Raw genomic sequence first — 12,862 nt, 5'->3', positions numbered from 1 at the left:
TGAGCAGAAATAAATGCAACTAGGTGAGAAAATTGGAAAATTGCAGGAAGGTGTTTGTATTTGTGCTTATTGTGGCTTGTGTTGAAGTAGTGTGTAGGCTGGCCCTACATCTCCCTCTTGCCTGCCCCATATGCTGTGGTGGCTGGGCATGGCACCTCCCAAAGAAACATGTGCCGTGAGGACGACCAACTACACCCTGGTGAGACATGCACCAACAAAAAATTTTAACGACTAAATACTGTATTGCATTTGTTTTAATAACCACTTGAACATCCAGGATGATGAGCATAAATAAATTCATAGCTATTGCAGAATACTGTGTACATATATGTACTGTATACACAGCACTCTTTACAGAACACCCGAATAGCATCATGAATTCTATAAAAAATTATTTGGGATAACAACAGTAGCCTAACAGTCAAGAAGGAAGCCTTGCCTTGGGCTGAGCTGCTGGGATATAAGAATCCTTGAAACTAGTCACAGGTATGTTCCTACATGCTGCCACTAGTATTCTTGAGAGGGGAGACTGAAAGATGGGGCACTGTTTGTGATCCTGTAAAATGTGGTTATGGGGAAGAAATGCTAAGGCTCAGTTATGATTGAAGTCTTAATACAAGTTCTTGTTGCACTCAGATTTTGTTCTGGTATCCCCCACAAAAGGAGGAGGGATGGAATATCTGAAAATCCAGTTAAAGGGAAGCCTTCAGCCTGATTTTATATAACTTTATTGATCGATTTTTACCATGGTTTATCAGTGCCACTGGGTTTTCTTAGATACAAAATTTTAATCTTTGGATTGTATGCATTGGAATTGACATTTTTTTCCTTTTCCAAAAATGTAAAATTAAATTTTCTTAGCTAATGTAATTTCAGCATGAAAGTAACACTTGTGCACCTCAGTCTCAGTTACAGTAATATGTACTGTACTTGTGAGCTGAAATTTACCACCTCAGTAATAGTACAACCTAATTTTCATTTTATGTTAATTTTTCTATGGGGTTACAAATATCTATTTCTTAACTTTCTGTTAAAAGTGTTAGTAAAGTTTGGTCTCCTGTTTATTAAAAATTTTTGTTTGTGAGGGTTGCAAATCTTTAGTCTGATTAATGACTTCTTGACCACAGTTGTACTCTGTCCTCAGTATTTTACTCATTTCTTTGTTGCCATCTTCCTTAAGCAAAGACCCTTAGATACGGTTTTTACCTTTGATTTCTCTTAGGAGAAATAGCATGGAGTCAGGAACCTTCAGAAGGTTCTGCAGCACTGAATCCCATAGAATACACCTACCATCCGACTTACGACCGTGTATTTTATGCCAAATTTCTGGGAAATAAACAACTATTTGTGTTGTACACAGTGTTTATCCTAAACCTTACAGTATAAAATACAGTACTAACAACATAAAAAGTAAAGTAAAACATGAAATACCAAAATAAAACAATAAAATAAAGTCATTACAAAAATGTTTTGTTGATATTCAGTAGTAAAGTTCAACTTACGACCATTTCTACTTACGACCGGTTTCTCGGAACCGAACTCGGTCATAAGTCGGATGGTAGGTGTATTCTTCTTTTTATACAGTATTGCTAATGGCATTCCAACAATTTGGAATGTAATGTGCTGCATTCAGATTTAATAAGGTTGTGATCTGAGATTGATCTTCTCAAAATTGTAATGTTTTGTATAGTATCTTTATTTGTAAATATAAGGTCTAGGGTGTTTTCACTGTGGTCAGTTCTGTTACCTTCTGGCTTAATACAAATTTGTACAATACATGCTGAACTGTTCATACAAACTTTCCAGGATTTTTTTCTGTTATCACAATATTTACTGTATTTTTCTAATATAGGTTTCTTTAATTGAAATTCGCAAATAGTATGATGATTGTAGGTGCATTTGTAAGGGTTTTGAGACAGTGATTGATTTTTACCACTTGCATCTAGTAGCTTGTATACAAACGCTACTATAAATTCTGCTTTTCAGTTTTTAATGCTTTTGGCATTGTAATATAATACATTAATTACAGTACTTTTTGCTTAGGTACAATAAATCTGTATACAGTGCTGTTTAGACATTTTGGCATTGTATTTTAATGATGAAAATTGATATACATTGTGTACAGTAATATTCGCCAATAACAGGCTTTCTTCCAGCTTACATGGATACTGGCATCCCATTGTTCGTTAATAGTACAGTAGTGTTCTGCTTAAATGCATGGCGGCTACCATTTACTGTACTTGGAAAACTGAGAATTTTAATAAAAATGAGCTATGTAGTAGGCCTACTGGCACATGTCAAGGTTGCATAGGTCGGCTTAGCTCAGAGAGTAGATCTCTAAACTGGTCACAGCTCTGCCAAAGTCTAAGCACCTTGTTCAAACACGCATACTTTTGTTCTTTGTTTGCTGGTTAATTAAAATGCTTAATAAACCACAAAAGCACTAAATATTTTTTTCTTAGTTGAAAATAGCAATAAAGTTCTTTATGATAATTATTGTGTGTGGAAATTACCCATTTTAAGACTTTTCACTCTTACAGGATTGCTGTGTTTTTCTATTAAACATTTTACATGGTAGGCTTTTTCTGAAATAGTATTTTCTTTCCAATTTAGCACTTTCCCATGAATGTGATAATCCTGTTCCCAAGGAAAATGAGTTAGAATCCTTTTCCAGTATCCATGTTTGCTGCAGAAGGCAATTAAAATGTTCGGAACAAGAGATTGGTCACCAGTTTTCTGTATACTGTACTAGAAAAAATAATAACAAATTTTGGAGTTTGTTTGTATGGATGTAGTACTGATGTTAAGAAAAACTGATTGTAAATGTTACAAATGCAAGATACTATAACGAAGCAGACAACTAGATCAGTTTGATTGAAAAAATATTGACAGCAGACTTCTGGATGTGCTTGTATTGTACAAGTGTTTTAAGGAGAGATTGATATAGAAGATCGTTGTGTAGTAACAGAATAAAAGGAAGGTTGTGTAGGGAAAATGGAATGAGTAGTTAGAAAGGCATATGAAAATCAAAGAATGAGATGGCTAGAGGTATAAGTAACTTTTCAATAGTTAGTGAGATCAGGCAAAGAGGAGGAAATTGAAACAAAATTAGATTGCAGAGGAACAAGGAGGATTTGCAAAATGGACATATGTGGCTAAAGTGTTTGAATTGAAGTATATATGTGAGAAATACAATACAGTACAGTAGGGCCCCACTTATACGGTAGGTTAGGGTCCAGGCTACTGCCGGAAAGCAGACATTGCAGGAAAGCAGAACGCCATTTTTTTCCACTTCAATGTCAGATAATAAGTTTACACTAACATATATTAACTTAGCAATAGAACAAGGCATTAAAAACCAGTACTTCAAAATATTTGTAGTCTTAATGTAGGGTGAGAAGTGAGTAGCGTTTGTTGTAAGAAGTTAGGTGTGGTAGGTATGGCAGCCAGCTAGGCCACCCCACCCCACCCACACATAATACACTTTGACATTTAAAGAGCCCTAGAGTGATAAAATACATTTAGTGTACACTCATTACTTACCTTAAAATATTTTTAGTCTTAATGATCTTAATATAGGGTGCAAGATGAATAGTAGGGTAGGTAGGTATCGTAACCCCATCTGTCCACCCCACCCACATTATATACTAGGCATTTAAAGTGCCCTAAAGGGATACAATGCATTTACAGTACACTCAGTACTTACCTTAAAATACTTGTAGTCTTAATGTAGGGTGTGAGGTGAGTAAATGAGATTAAACGTATAAACGAGAGAGAGAATGAGAGAGAGAGAATGAGAATGAGAGAGAGAGAATGAGAATGAGAGAGAGAATGAGAATGAGAGAGAGAGAGAGAATGAGAATGAGAGAGAGAGAGAATGAGAATGAGAGAGAGAGAGAATGAGAATGAGAGAGAGAGAGAATGAGAATGAGAGAGAGAGAGAGAGAATGAGAATGAGAGAGAGAGAGAATGAGAATGAGTACATGAGAGTAATAGTTGTGTCAGACTCCAGAGCATTGCAAACTATCCAGAAATTTGACTCTCCTCATCCCATCATCCTTCATACACAGCATTAGTTACGCTGCATTTCTAGCAAACACAGAGAAGTCATTTTTTTGCTGGGTCCCTGGGCATGTCAGTGTTTGGGACAGTGAACAAGCAGACTCACCTGCTCGGTCGTCTATTTATGACCTTCCTATTTCCCACAGGGGTATACTTTTCTCAGAATATTTTTCAGGGATTTCTCAACACCTCTACCACTGGGAATAACATTGGTCTGATTTAGATCACAAATTGTTTCCATCAAACAATGTTTAGAATTCTGGCCACTTTCCATTGCTGTCACGTTTAGGGAAACTTTCCTACTTATGTATCGGACATATGCGACATGGAGATCATGTAGAGAAATGCCCGGCACTGGTCTGCATAGACAGTCAGGTCACACACTGTCCATCATATCTTAATATACTATCCTGTTTATTAAGAGGTTTTCAGGATTTACTTCTGGTGTCTCCACAACCTCAGTCGCTTTTTAGACAGACTCTTGACTTTTTTAATGAACTAACTTATTCTTACTTTTCACTCCACTCCCCTTGCACACCCCTACCTGTCACTCCTACCCTTCAAACATACCTAGTTTCACACATCCTTCCCTGCAGCGCTGTATGACTTCTGGGTTTAGTGCAAGATACGTATATAAATCACAACTAAGAAATTAGTGAGCTCCTGAAAGAAGAGTATAAATCCATTTTCAACTATGCAATTGGCACCATGAGAAGTTGAAGATCTAGAATAGTCCCTGTCTCATAAATCATATACAGTGGAACCTCTGCTTATGAATTTAATCCGTTCCGTGACCTAGTTTGTAACCCAATCTGCTCGTATGCTGAGTCAGTTTTCCTCGTTGAAATGAATTGAATGTCATTAATCTGTTCCAGCAGAATTCCTGCTCTGGAAGCAGGCCAAAATACTTGAATATGATGCAAATATCAATCTATGGCTTATTTATCTATCACAATTCATCTAATATGTCATAATAAACAGTATAATTAACATAGAAACCTGATATATACTCTAGAATGAATAAAATATGTCATTATGTGACGAGCGGTGGTGGCCATTTCCACTCCAGCTCAGAAAACATCTTCCCATGTTTCCCCTTCTGAGGTGTTGTTACAAGAGAAAACAGAGTGTTTGTGAGGCTAACTGCACTAGTTTAATAAGGGAAACACTGAAATTAGAAATATTGTATAAAAACGTAATAGAGAACGTAAAGAAATAAACTGGTGTATGTACAGCATTTACCTTGGAGGAGAGATGCTGACGGAGGTTGATGGTGGAAAAGATAGGCACAGCAGCATATGCTGTCAGTGGCCCTATAAACCCCAACCCCAACATCATCATCATCATCATTGGAGGAGTTCATTTTGTTTCGTCCTTTTTCTATCGCTTACTTGCTTAACTTACTTGCTACACTCTTAATGCTGCACTTAATCACTGAACTTAACTGCTAAAATTTTTTTTTTTTACTTTTCACTGATTTTTGGCTTTTCTCCACGCTTTTCACTGGTGATGGTGAGCGTTGTTATGGTATTCATTGTGCCATTTAGTGGCAGTGTTTGTTGTTTTGTTGTGTTCTGAAGCTCACTTGCTATTATAGTATTATTATACATTTTTTTTTTTTTTCAACAAGTCGGCCGTCTCCCACCGAGGCAGGGTGACCCAAAAAAGAAAGAAAATCCCCAAAAAGAAAATACTTTCATCATCATTCAACACTTTCATCACACTCGCACATTATCACTGCTTTTGCAGAGGTGCTCAGAATACAACAGTTTAGAAGCATATACGTATAAAGATACACAACATCCCTCCAAACTGCCAGTATCCCAAACCCCTCCTTTATACATATTATTATTAATTATTATTATTATAATGGGGAAATGCTAAACCCGTAGAATTATACAGCGCCTGTGGGGGGGAGGGGATGGAAGGTATTCAGGCTTAATTTAACCCTTTCAGGGTCCAAGGCCCAAATCTGGAGTCACGCACCAGTGTCCAAGAATTTTAAAAAAAAAAAATTGTTATTTTTTCTTATGAAATCGTGGAGAATCTTTTTGTGAAGGTAATAAAACAAAAAGTACGAAATTTGGTGGAAAATTGACGAAATTATGCTCTCTCGAATTTTGATGTGTCAGCGATATTTACGAATCGGCGATTTTGCCGACTTTGACTCCCATTTTAGGCCAATTACATTATTCCAGTCAACCAAATTCTTAGCTATTTCACTAGTATTACTTCTATTCTATCGATTGAGCACAAGAAATCGCCAAGTCAACTGTTTCAACTACAAAATAAAGTGATCGGAAATTGTTAATTTGGCCAATTTAACACAAAGTTCAAAATATTCCAATTTCAAAATAGGGTCCAGAATGAACAATGTAGGCATTCCTGGCACTAAACTAACATTTCCTCTGTTCATTAGTTATGTTTTGAGGCTTTTCAAATAAATTCCATTTTGATTTTTTATTCACATAATGAATTTTTATTCACACCAAAAAATAGAAGATTTACTGTTATGCAATACTGTAATAATTGTATAAATATCATCACCATATTTGTGAATGTATATTAGACCCACCAGCTGACGTGTATTAGACGTGTGAGGTCGTTTGTTTACTCTTGAATATCGGCAAAAATTTAACATTTCCGCTACTTTGAGTTCAGTTTCAAGCCATTTCCAGTGCTAAAACCAATCAATCTGTAATATGTCTTCCATTCTATCAAATGAAACCAAGAAATCGCAAATACAACTATAAAAAACATACGAAAAACACTGCAAAGTTGCTGTTTTAATCAAAAAATCATGATTTCATTTTTTTTCTCTCATTCTACACAGTGTGCTGCAGGATCTGTTTTATGTGGTGCACACATACCACATAGATGTATTCTCTCATATCTAGGCCCAAATGTACCACTCACAGTTTATCAGAGTGAGCTGAGCTCATGGCGTAGATCTACGGTTTGGACCCTGAACGTAAAGCCGTAGATCTACGGGACGGACCCTGAAAGGGTTAAGGAACGGGAGCACAGCTACAATCCCCAGATTGAGAGCCCCTCACCAGCATCAAGGAACCTCCCTTGAAGGGGAAGCTTACAACCTGAATTTTGGCTCGTATCCAGGAGCAAAAAATCGACTGAGCAACGGCTCGTATCCTGAAAAACTCGCATGGTGGGGCACTCGCAGGCAGAGGTTCCACTGTATATGACAATAGCACAGATTCTCAACTTTAAAAAAGAAATCAGCATATTGCCACGCACTTCGTACCTGTATTTATAAAAAAAAAATTCAAAATACAGGCAGGCCCCATTTTACAACACTGCTTTATGGTGTTTTGCTAATGCACCGGCTTTGTTATACCCATTCTTCATTTGTTCAAATTTCCCACAAGAACTATATTCTACTCATTATATGCTCAGGACAAAAATGTTTTAAAGGTAAGTAATGTGTGTAATGTATAAGCATTTTTTAGGTCTATCTCTACTGCTCACTTAATATATGATAGTGTAAACATGTTATCAGGCTTTTATATCCAGCTGTAAGTGAAAAAAAAGCTGTGTTTCACTTGACAGTGACTTACCCTTTACAGCAGTAGCCCAGAATCTACCCTGCTGTATAAGTGGGGCTCAACTGTACTGCTGGCATGAGCACTGTTTTTTTTTTTAACAGAGAGCTTAAATTCAGGTGAAACCCAAGATGCCCAAAGTATGAACATAGCTTATTTTACAAAGGAGGCATCAGAGCAATACAGCAACAAAATACAGTGGATCCTCGTTTTTCGTAATTCGTTCCAGAAAGTGTGACTTATCGAAATTGACAATTTGCAAATCCATTGTTCCCATAAGAAATAATGTAAATCCAGTTAGTTCGTTCCAGACACCCAGAAGTATACAAAAAAAATTTTTTTACTTTAAAGATAGATTTACATGCACAAAAGAATGAACATTCAACATGACAGTTACCTTTATTGAAGACTGTTGTTGATGAATGGAAGACACGGAGGAGGAGAGAGGGAAGAGGTTATTGTTTGGAAGGGGAATCCCCCTCCATAAAGACTCTAGATCACTTCAGGGGTCACTTCCCTAGCTTAAATATAGATTTAAATGCAGAAAACAATGCCAAATAAATGTAAAGCACTAATAAAATGTATAAATGAACATTTAACATCACACTTATCTTTATTGAAGACTCTTGTTTGTGTATGGCAGACGGGGCAGAGGGAGGGAGGTGAGTTTATTGTTGGAGAATATGACGCTAATATCAACTCTACGGCTTATTTATCTATCACAATTCAACTAATATGACATACTAAACAATATTAATAACATAGAAACATGGAATATACTCTAGAATGGATAAAATAAGTCATGTATGTCACGAGAGGTGTTGTAATTTGTTGAGTGTACAAGGGCCACTGAGAGCATAAGCCATCCAACTATAGACCAATAAGCCTTACCTCCATAGTGGGAAAATTTATGGAATCAATAATTGCCGAAGCAATTCGTAGCCATCTTGATAGGCACAGATTGATTAATGAATCTCAACACGGTTTTACAAAGGGGCGTTCCTGTCTTACGAATTTACTAACTTTTTTCACAAAGATGTTTGAGGAGGTAGATCATGGTAATGAATATGATATTGTGTATATGGACTTCAGTAAGGCTTTTGATAGAGTTCCACACCAGAGGCTATTGAGGAAACTTAAGGCACACGGAATAGGAGGAGAAATTTTTTCCTGAGTAGAGGCATGGCTGACAAATAGGCAGCAGAGTGTTTGCGTAAATGGGGAGAAATCAGAATGGGGGCACGTCACAAGCGGTGTCCTCAGGGGTCAGTGTTGGGCCCGTTGTTGTTCACAGTTTACATAAATGACACAGATGAGGGAATAAATAGCAACATAAGCAAATTTGCTGATGACACAAAATAGGCCATCCAATTCATTCTAATGAGGACACTAGAGCACTCAGGATGTTTTGAATAGACTGATGCAATGGTTGGAGAAGTGGCAGATGCAGTTTAATATTGACAAATGCAAAATTCTAAATGTTGGACAGTTAAATAACGATGCCACATATAAACTAAATAATGTAGATCTTAATACTACTGATTGCAAAAAGGATTTAGGAGTTCTGGTTAGCAGTAATCTAAAACCAAGACAACAGTGCATTAGTGTTCGCAATAAAGCTTAACAGAATTCTTGGCTTCATATCTAGAAGTATAAATAATAGAAGTCCTCAGGTTGTTCTTCAACTCTATATATCCTTGGTTAGGCCTCATTTAGACTATGCTGCTCAGTTCTGGTCACCGTATTACAGAATGGATATAAATGCTCTGGAAAACGTACAGAGGAGGATGACAAAGATGATCCCATGTATCAGAAATCTTCCATATGAGGATAGACTGAGGGCCCTGAATCTGCACTCTCTCGAAAGGCTTAGAATTAGAGGGGATATGATCAAGGTGTATAAATGGAAAACAGGAATAAATAAAGGGGATGTAAATAGCGTGCTGAAAATTTCCAGCCAAGACAGGACTCGCAGCAATGGTTTCAAGTTGGAAAAATTGAGGTTCAGGAAGGATATAGGAAAGCACTGGTTTGGTAATAGTCGTGGATGAGTGGAACAAACTCCCAAGTACAGTTATTCAGGCTAAAACGTTGTGTAGTTTTAAAAATAGGTTAGATAAATACACGAGTGGGTGTGGGTGGGTGTGAGTTGGACCTGACTAGCTTGTGCTGCTGGGTCTGGTGCCGTGCTCCATCCTTGAGTGGAGGTGACCAGACTGGGTGGGTCATTGGATTAATTCAGGGGGGAGGGGTCATTAGGCTAATGCCCTCTACCACTATCACAACTGCTACCACCCTCTACCACTATCACAACTGCTACCACCCTCTACCACCATCACTACCACCCTCTACCACTATCACAACTGCTACCACCATCAGTACTACCCTCTACCACTATCAACTGCTACCACCATCACTACCACCCTCTACCACTATCACAACTGCTACCACCCTCTACCACTGTCACAACTGCTACCACCATCACTACCACCCTCTACCACCATCACTACCATCCTCTTCTACCATCACTACCACCCTCTACCACTACCACAACTGCTACCACTCTACCACCATCATTTTTGTATTTTTCTACAAACTTTTTCTTAAATTATGTGTGTTTCTCAAATTCTTTACCAAAGGGCTGGCACTAGAAGCTTTCTTTGGAGCCATGGTGGCTTATTTAGCAGTTGCAAGCACTAAAACGAATGGAATGTTATGAAATGTATCGTATAAACTCGTGGGACCATCGTCACTCACTGATTAACAATGGCACACTGGCTGGGAATGAAGTGTGAGGCTGCTCGGGGCCGTGCGTACGTGTCCGAGACAAACGACTATTTGCGAGTCCAACAACGATTTTCGAATCAATATTTTGATGAAAAAAGCACTACGATTTTCGAAAGTTACAACTTTCGAGCCTTACAAAAAACGAGGGTCCACTGTATTAGATGAATAGGACTAACATACCGTACACACAAGTTTTTGAGGGTGCTCAAATTTCGGCATACTTATTCTAAGGAAAAGCATGGTCTACATAACTCAAACCAACATGACTAGAGCAGGAAGATCCTACCTCTCACAACTAGCTAAGTAGGTGAGACTAATAGGAGTGTTTTGTATTTGTGATTTAACAGGTGGTTTCTGCTGTTCCTTGGGCACACTCTTTTGATCTGGAAGGGTTGCAGAAGTGAGTCTCCATTGGGGCTCTCATGGAGGGTCTATTCTCCCTTGGAGTGGCATATTTCTTATTGAATTTACATGATCAGATAGGTACCATGATTGAAAGTTATGAATACTGTTTCCACCAATTTCTGGTGCAAGGAACCTCCAGTGGAGCCCACTTGGGGAAAGGAAGGTCCTTTTTCTCCCTGGGAGAAGATAAACTAATCACATTGTTTAGCCTTGTGGAAGTACACCTACTGTTTACATTGCAACCAAGAGAGAATTTCTAATTCAGCACTGCAGGAATAATATCCGATTATGTATCATTTAACTCTTTGAGGGTTTCGGCCGTACTAGTACGGCTTATGACCCAGGGTTTTTGTCGTACTAGTACGCCTAAATTCTAGCGCCCTCAAAGCTAGTGGGAGAAAGCTGGTAGGCATACATATGAAAGAATGGGTCTATGTGGTCATTGTGCGCAGTATAAAAAAAATCCTGCAGCACACAGTGCATAATGAGAAAAAAAAGAAACTGACCGTGTTTTTAGAATAAAACAGCGACTTTGCACTGTATTTTCGTATGGTATTTGTTGTTGTATTCTAGTTTTCTTGGTCTCATTTTATAGAATGGAAGACATATTGCAGAAATTGAGATGATTTTGACAGTTTTTACAATGAAAAGTACCTTGAAATTGAGCTCAAAGTAGCAGAAATGTTTGATTTTTACCAAAGTTCAAAAGTAAACAAATCAAGCCAAGCATCCAATACACGTCAACTGGTGAGTCTAATATTCATTCACAAGTGCTCTGATATTATTTATACCATTTCTACACAAATGCAGTAGTCTGCATAACAGTAAATCTTCTATTTTTTGTAAGAATAAAAATTGAAAGTGGAAAGCCAAAGAAATATAAGAGGGGCCTGGGGGTGTGGCTAACGAACAGAGGAAATGTTATTTTAGTGCCAGGAATGTCTTTCTTGTTTATTCTGGACCCTCTTTGGAAATTGGCATCTTTTGAAATTTGTGTGAAATTGGCAAAATTGCTAAATTCTGACCACTGTATTGGATAGTTGAAATCGGTAAATGGGTGGTTTCTTGTATTCATTCAATAGAAAAAATGGAGTTCTAGAGAAATAGTAATGATTTTTGTCGACTAGTACACAGGAATTGGCCGAAAATAGGGCTCAAAGTGGGCAAAATCGCCGATGCGTAAGCATTGTCGAGACCGCTAACTTCACGAGAGCATAATTCCGTAAGTTTTCCATCAAATTTCATACTTTTGGTGTCATTATGATCGGGAAAAGATTCTCTATCTTTTCATAAGAATTTTTTTTTTTTATTCTGAAAATTGGCCGACCCTGAGAACAAGTCTCGGAGAGGGCCTGTCGACCCTGAAAGGGTTAAAGAATTCACTAAGCAAATGTCACAAGAGGCCAGCAAGATTTTAGATTAGATTATGAGATCTTTCAAAGCAAGAGAAGTAATGGCAGTAGTGGTTTACTATTTAAGTAACATACTTTTTCACATCTGGAATATTTCTCTTTGCTTCAAGCTCTTTCCAAACATGAGTGTTATTAGAGGTGAAAATCTAGAGGTTGTCTATTGCCAGCAGTGAATCAGTAAAACATGTAAATATTAGGAATGACCTAGAGCACCAGAATGTACTTGCTGGAATGAAGGATAGAGAGAGAGAGAGATATATATATATAGATAGATAAAGATACCATACCTGATAACATAAACTTACAAAATATTTGAGGGTTAGGTTCCCCAGTCTTTTTTTTTTTTTTATCTTTTTTTTTACAAATTTTGTACATAGATTACTGTCGTGTGTGTGTGTGTGTGTGTATCACATTGATCAAGTGCATATGTGATCATTTTATTGATTAATGTGCCAACTTGATTGATCTCATTTGATGGGTCAAGAAGGTGGCACACACACATTTGAAGTTTTATATATTGTGTATATAGAAGTAGAAATGCATATAATTTATTACATAAAGACATCTTACATTTGAAATGTTTGAATGTTTAAAAGTTCTTATGTTATTCTATTTATTTTTCGGTTGTGCAGTATA

At 37.4% G+C, this 12,862-nt stretch overlaps 1 protein-coding gene across 10 annotated transcripts in view; it reads left to right on the top strand.

Annotated features, from left to right (window-relative positions):
* The window catches only part of LOC128700650 (protein tramtrack, beta isoform), a 598,972-nt gene that overhangs the window by 466,509 nt on the left and 119,601 nt on the right, over nucleotides 1-12,862 (top strand). For 4 of the 10 annotated variants that reach the window (XM_070097007.1, XM_053793929.2, XM_070097006.1 and 1 more), the window contains one exon: nucleotides 1-23. This exon is cut by the window's left edge and continues 60 nt beyond it. The exons of 5 other annotated variants lie outside the window; for them this stretch is intronic. In XM_070097007.1, the coding sequence (XP_069953108.1) occupies nucleotides 14-23 (10 nt within the window). In that variant the 5' untranslated portion in view covers nucleotides 1-13. One more of the 10 variants, XM_053793927.2, reaches the window with a different exon arrangement.

Source organism: Cherax quadricarinatus, chromosome 56 (assembly GCF_038502225.1).
Source record: "Cherax quadricarinatus isolate ZL_2023a chromosome 56, ASM3850222v1, whole genome shotgun sequence".
NCBI classification, from domain to species: Eukaryota; Metazoa; Arthropoda; class Malacostraca; order Decapoda; family Parastacidae; genus Cherax; species Cherax quadricarinatus.
This window is presented reverse-complemented; position numbering and strand designations above follow the sequence as displayed.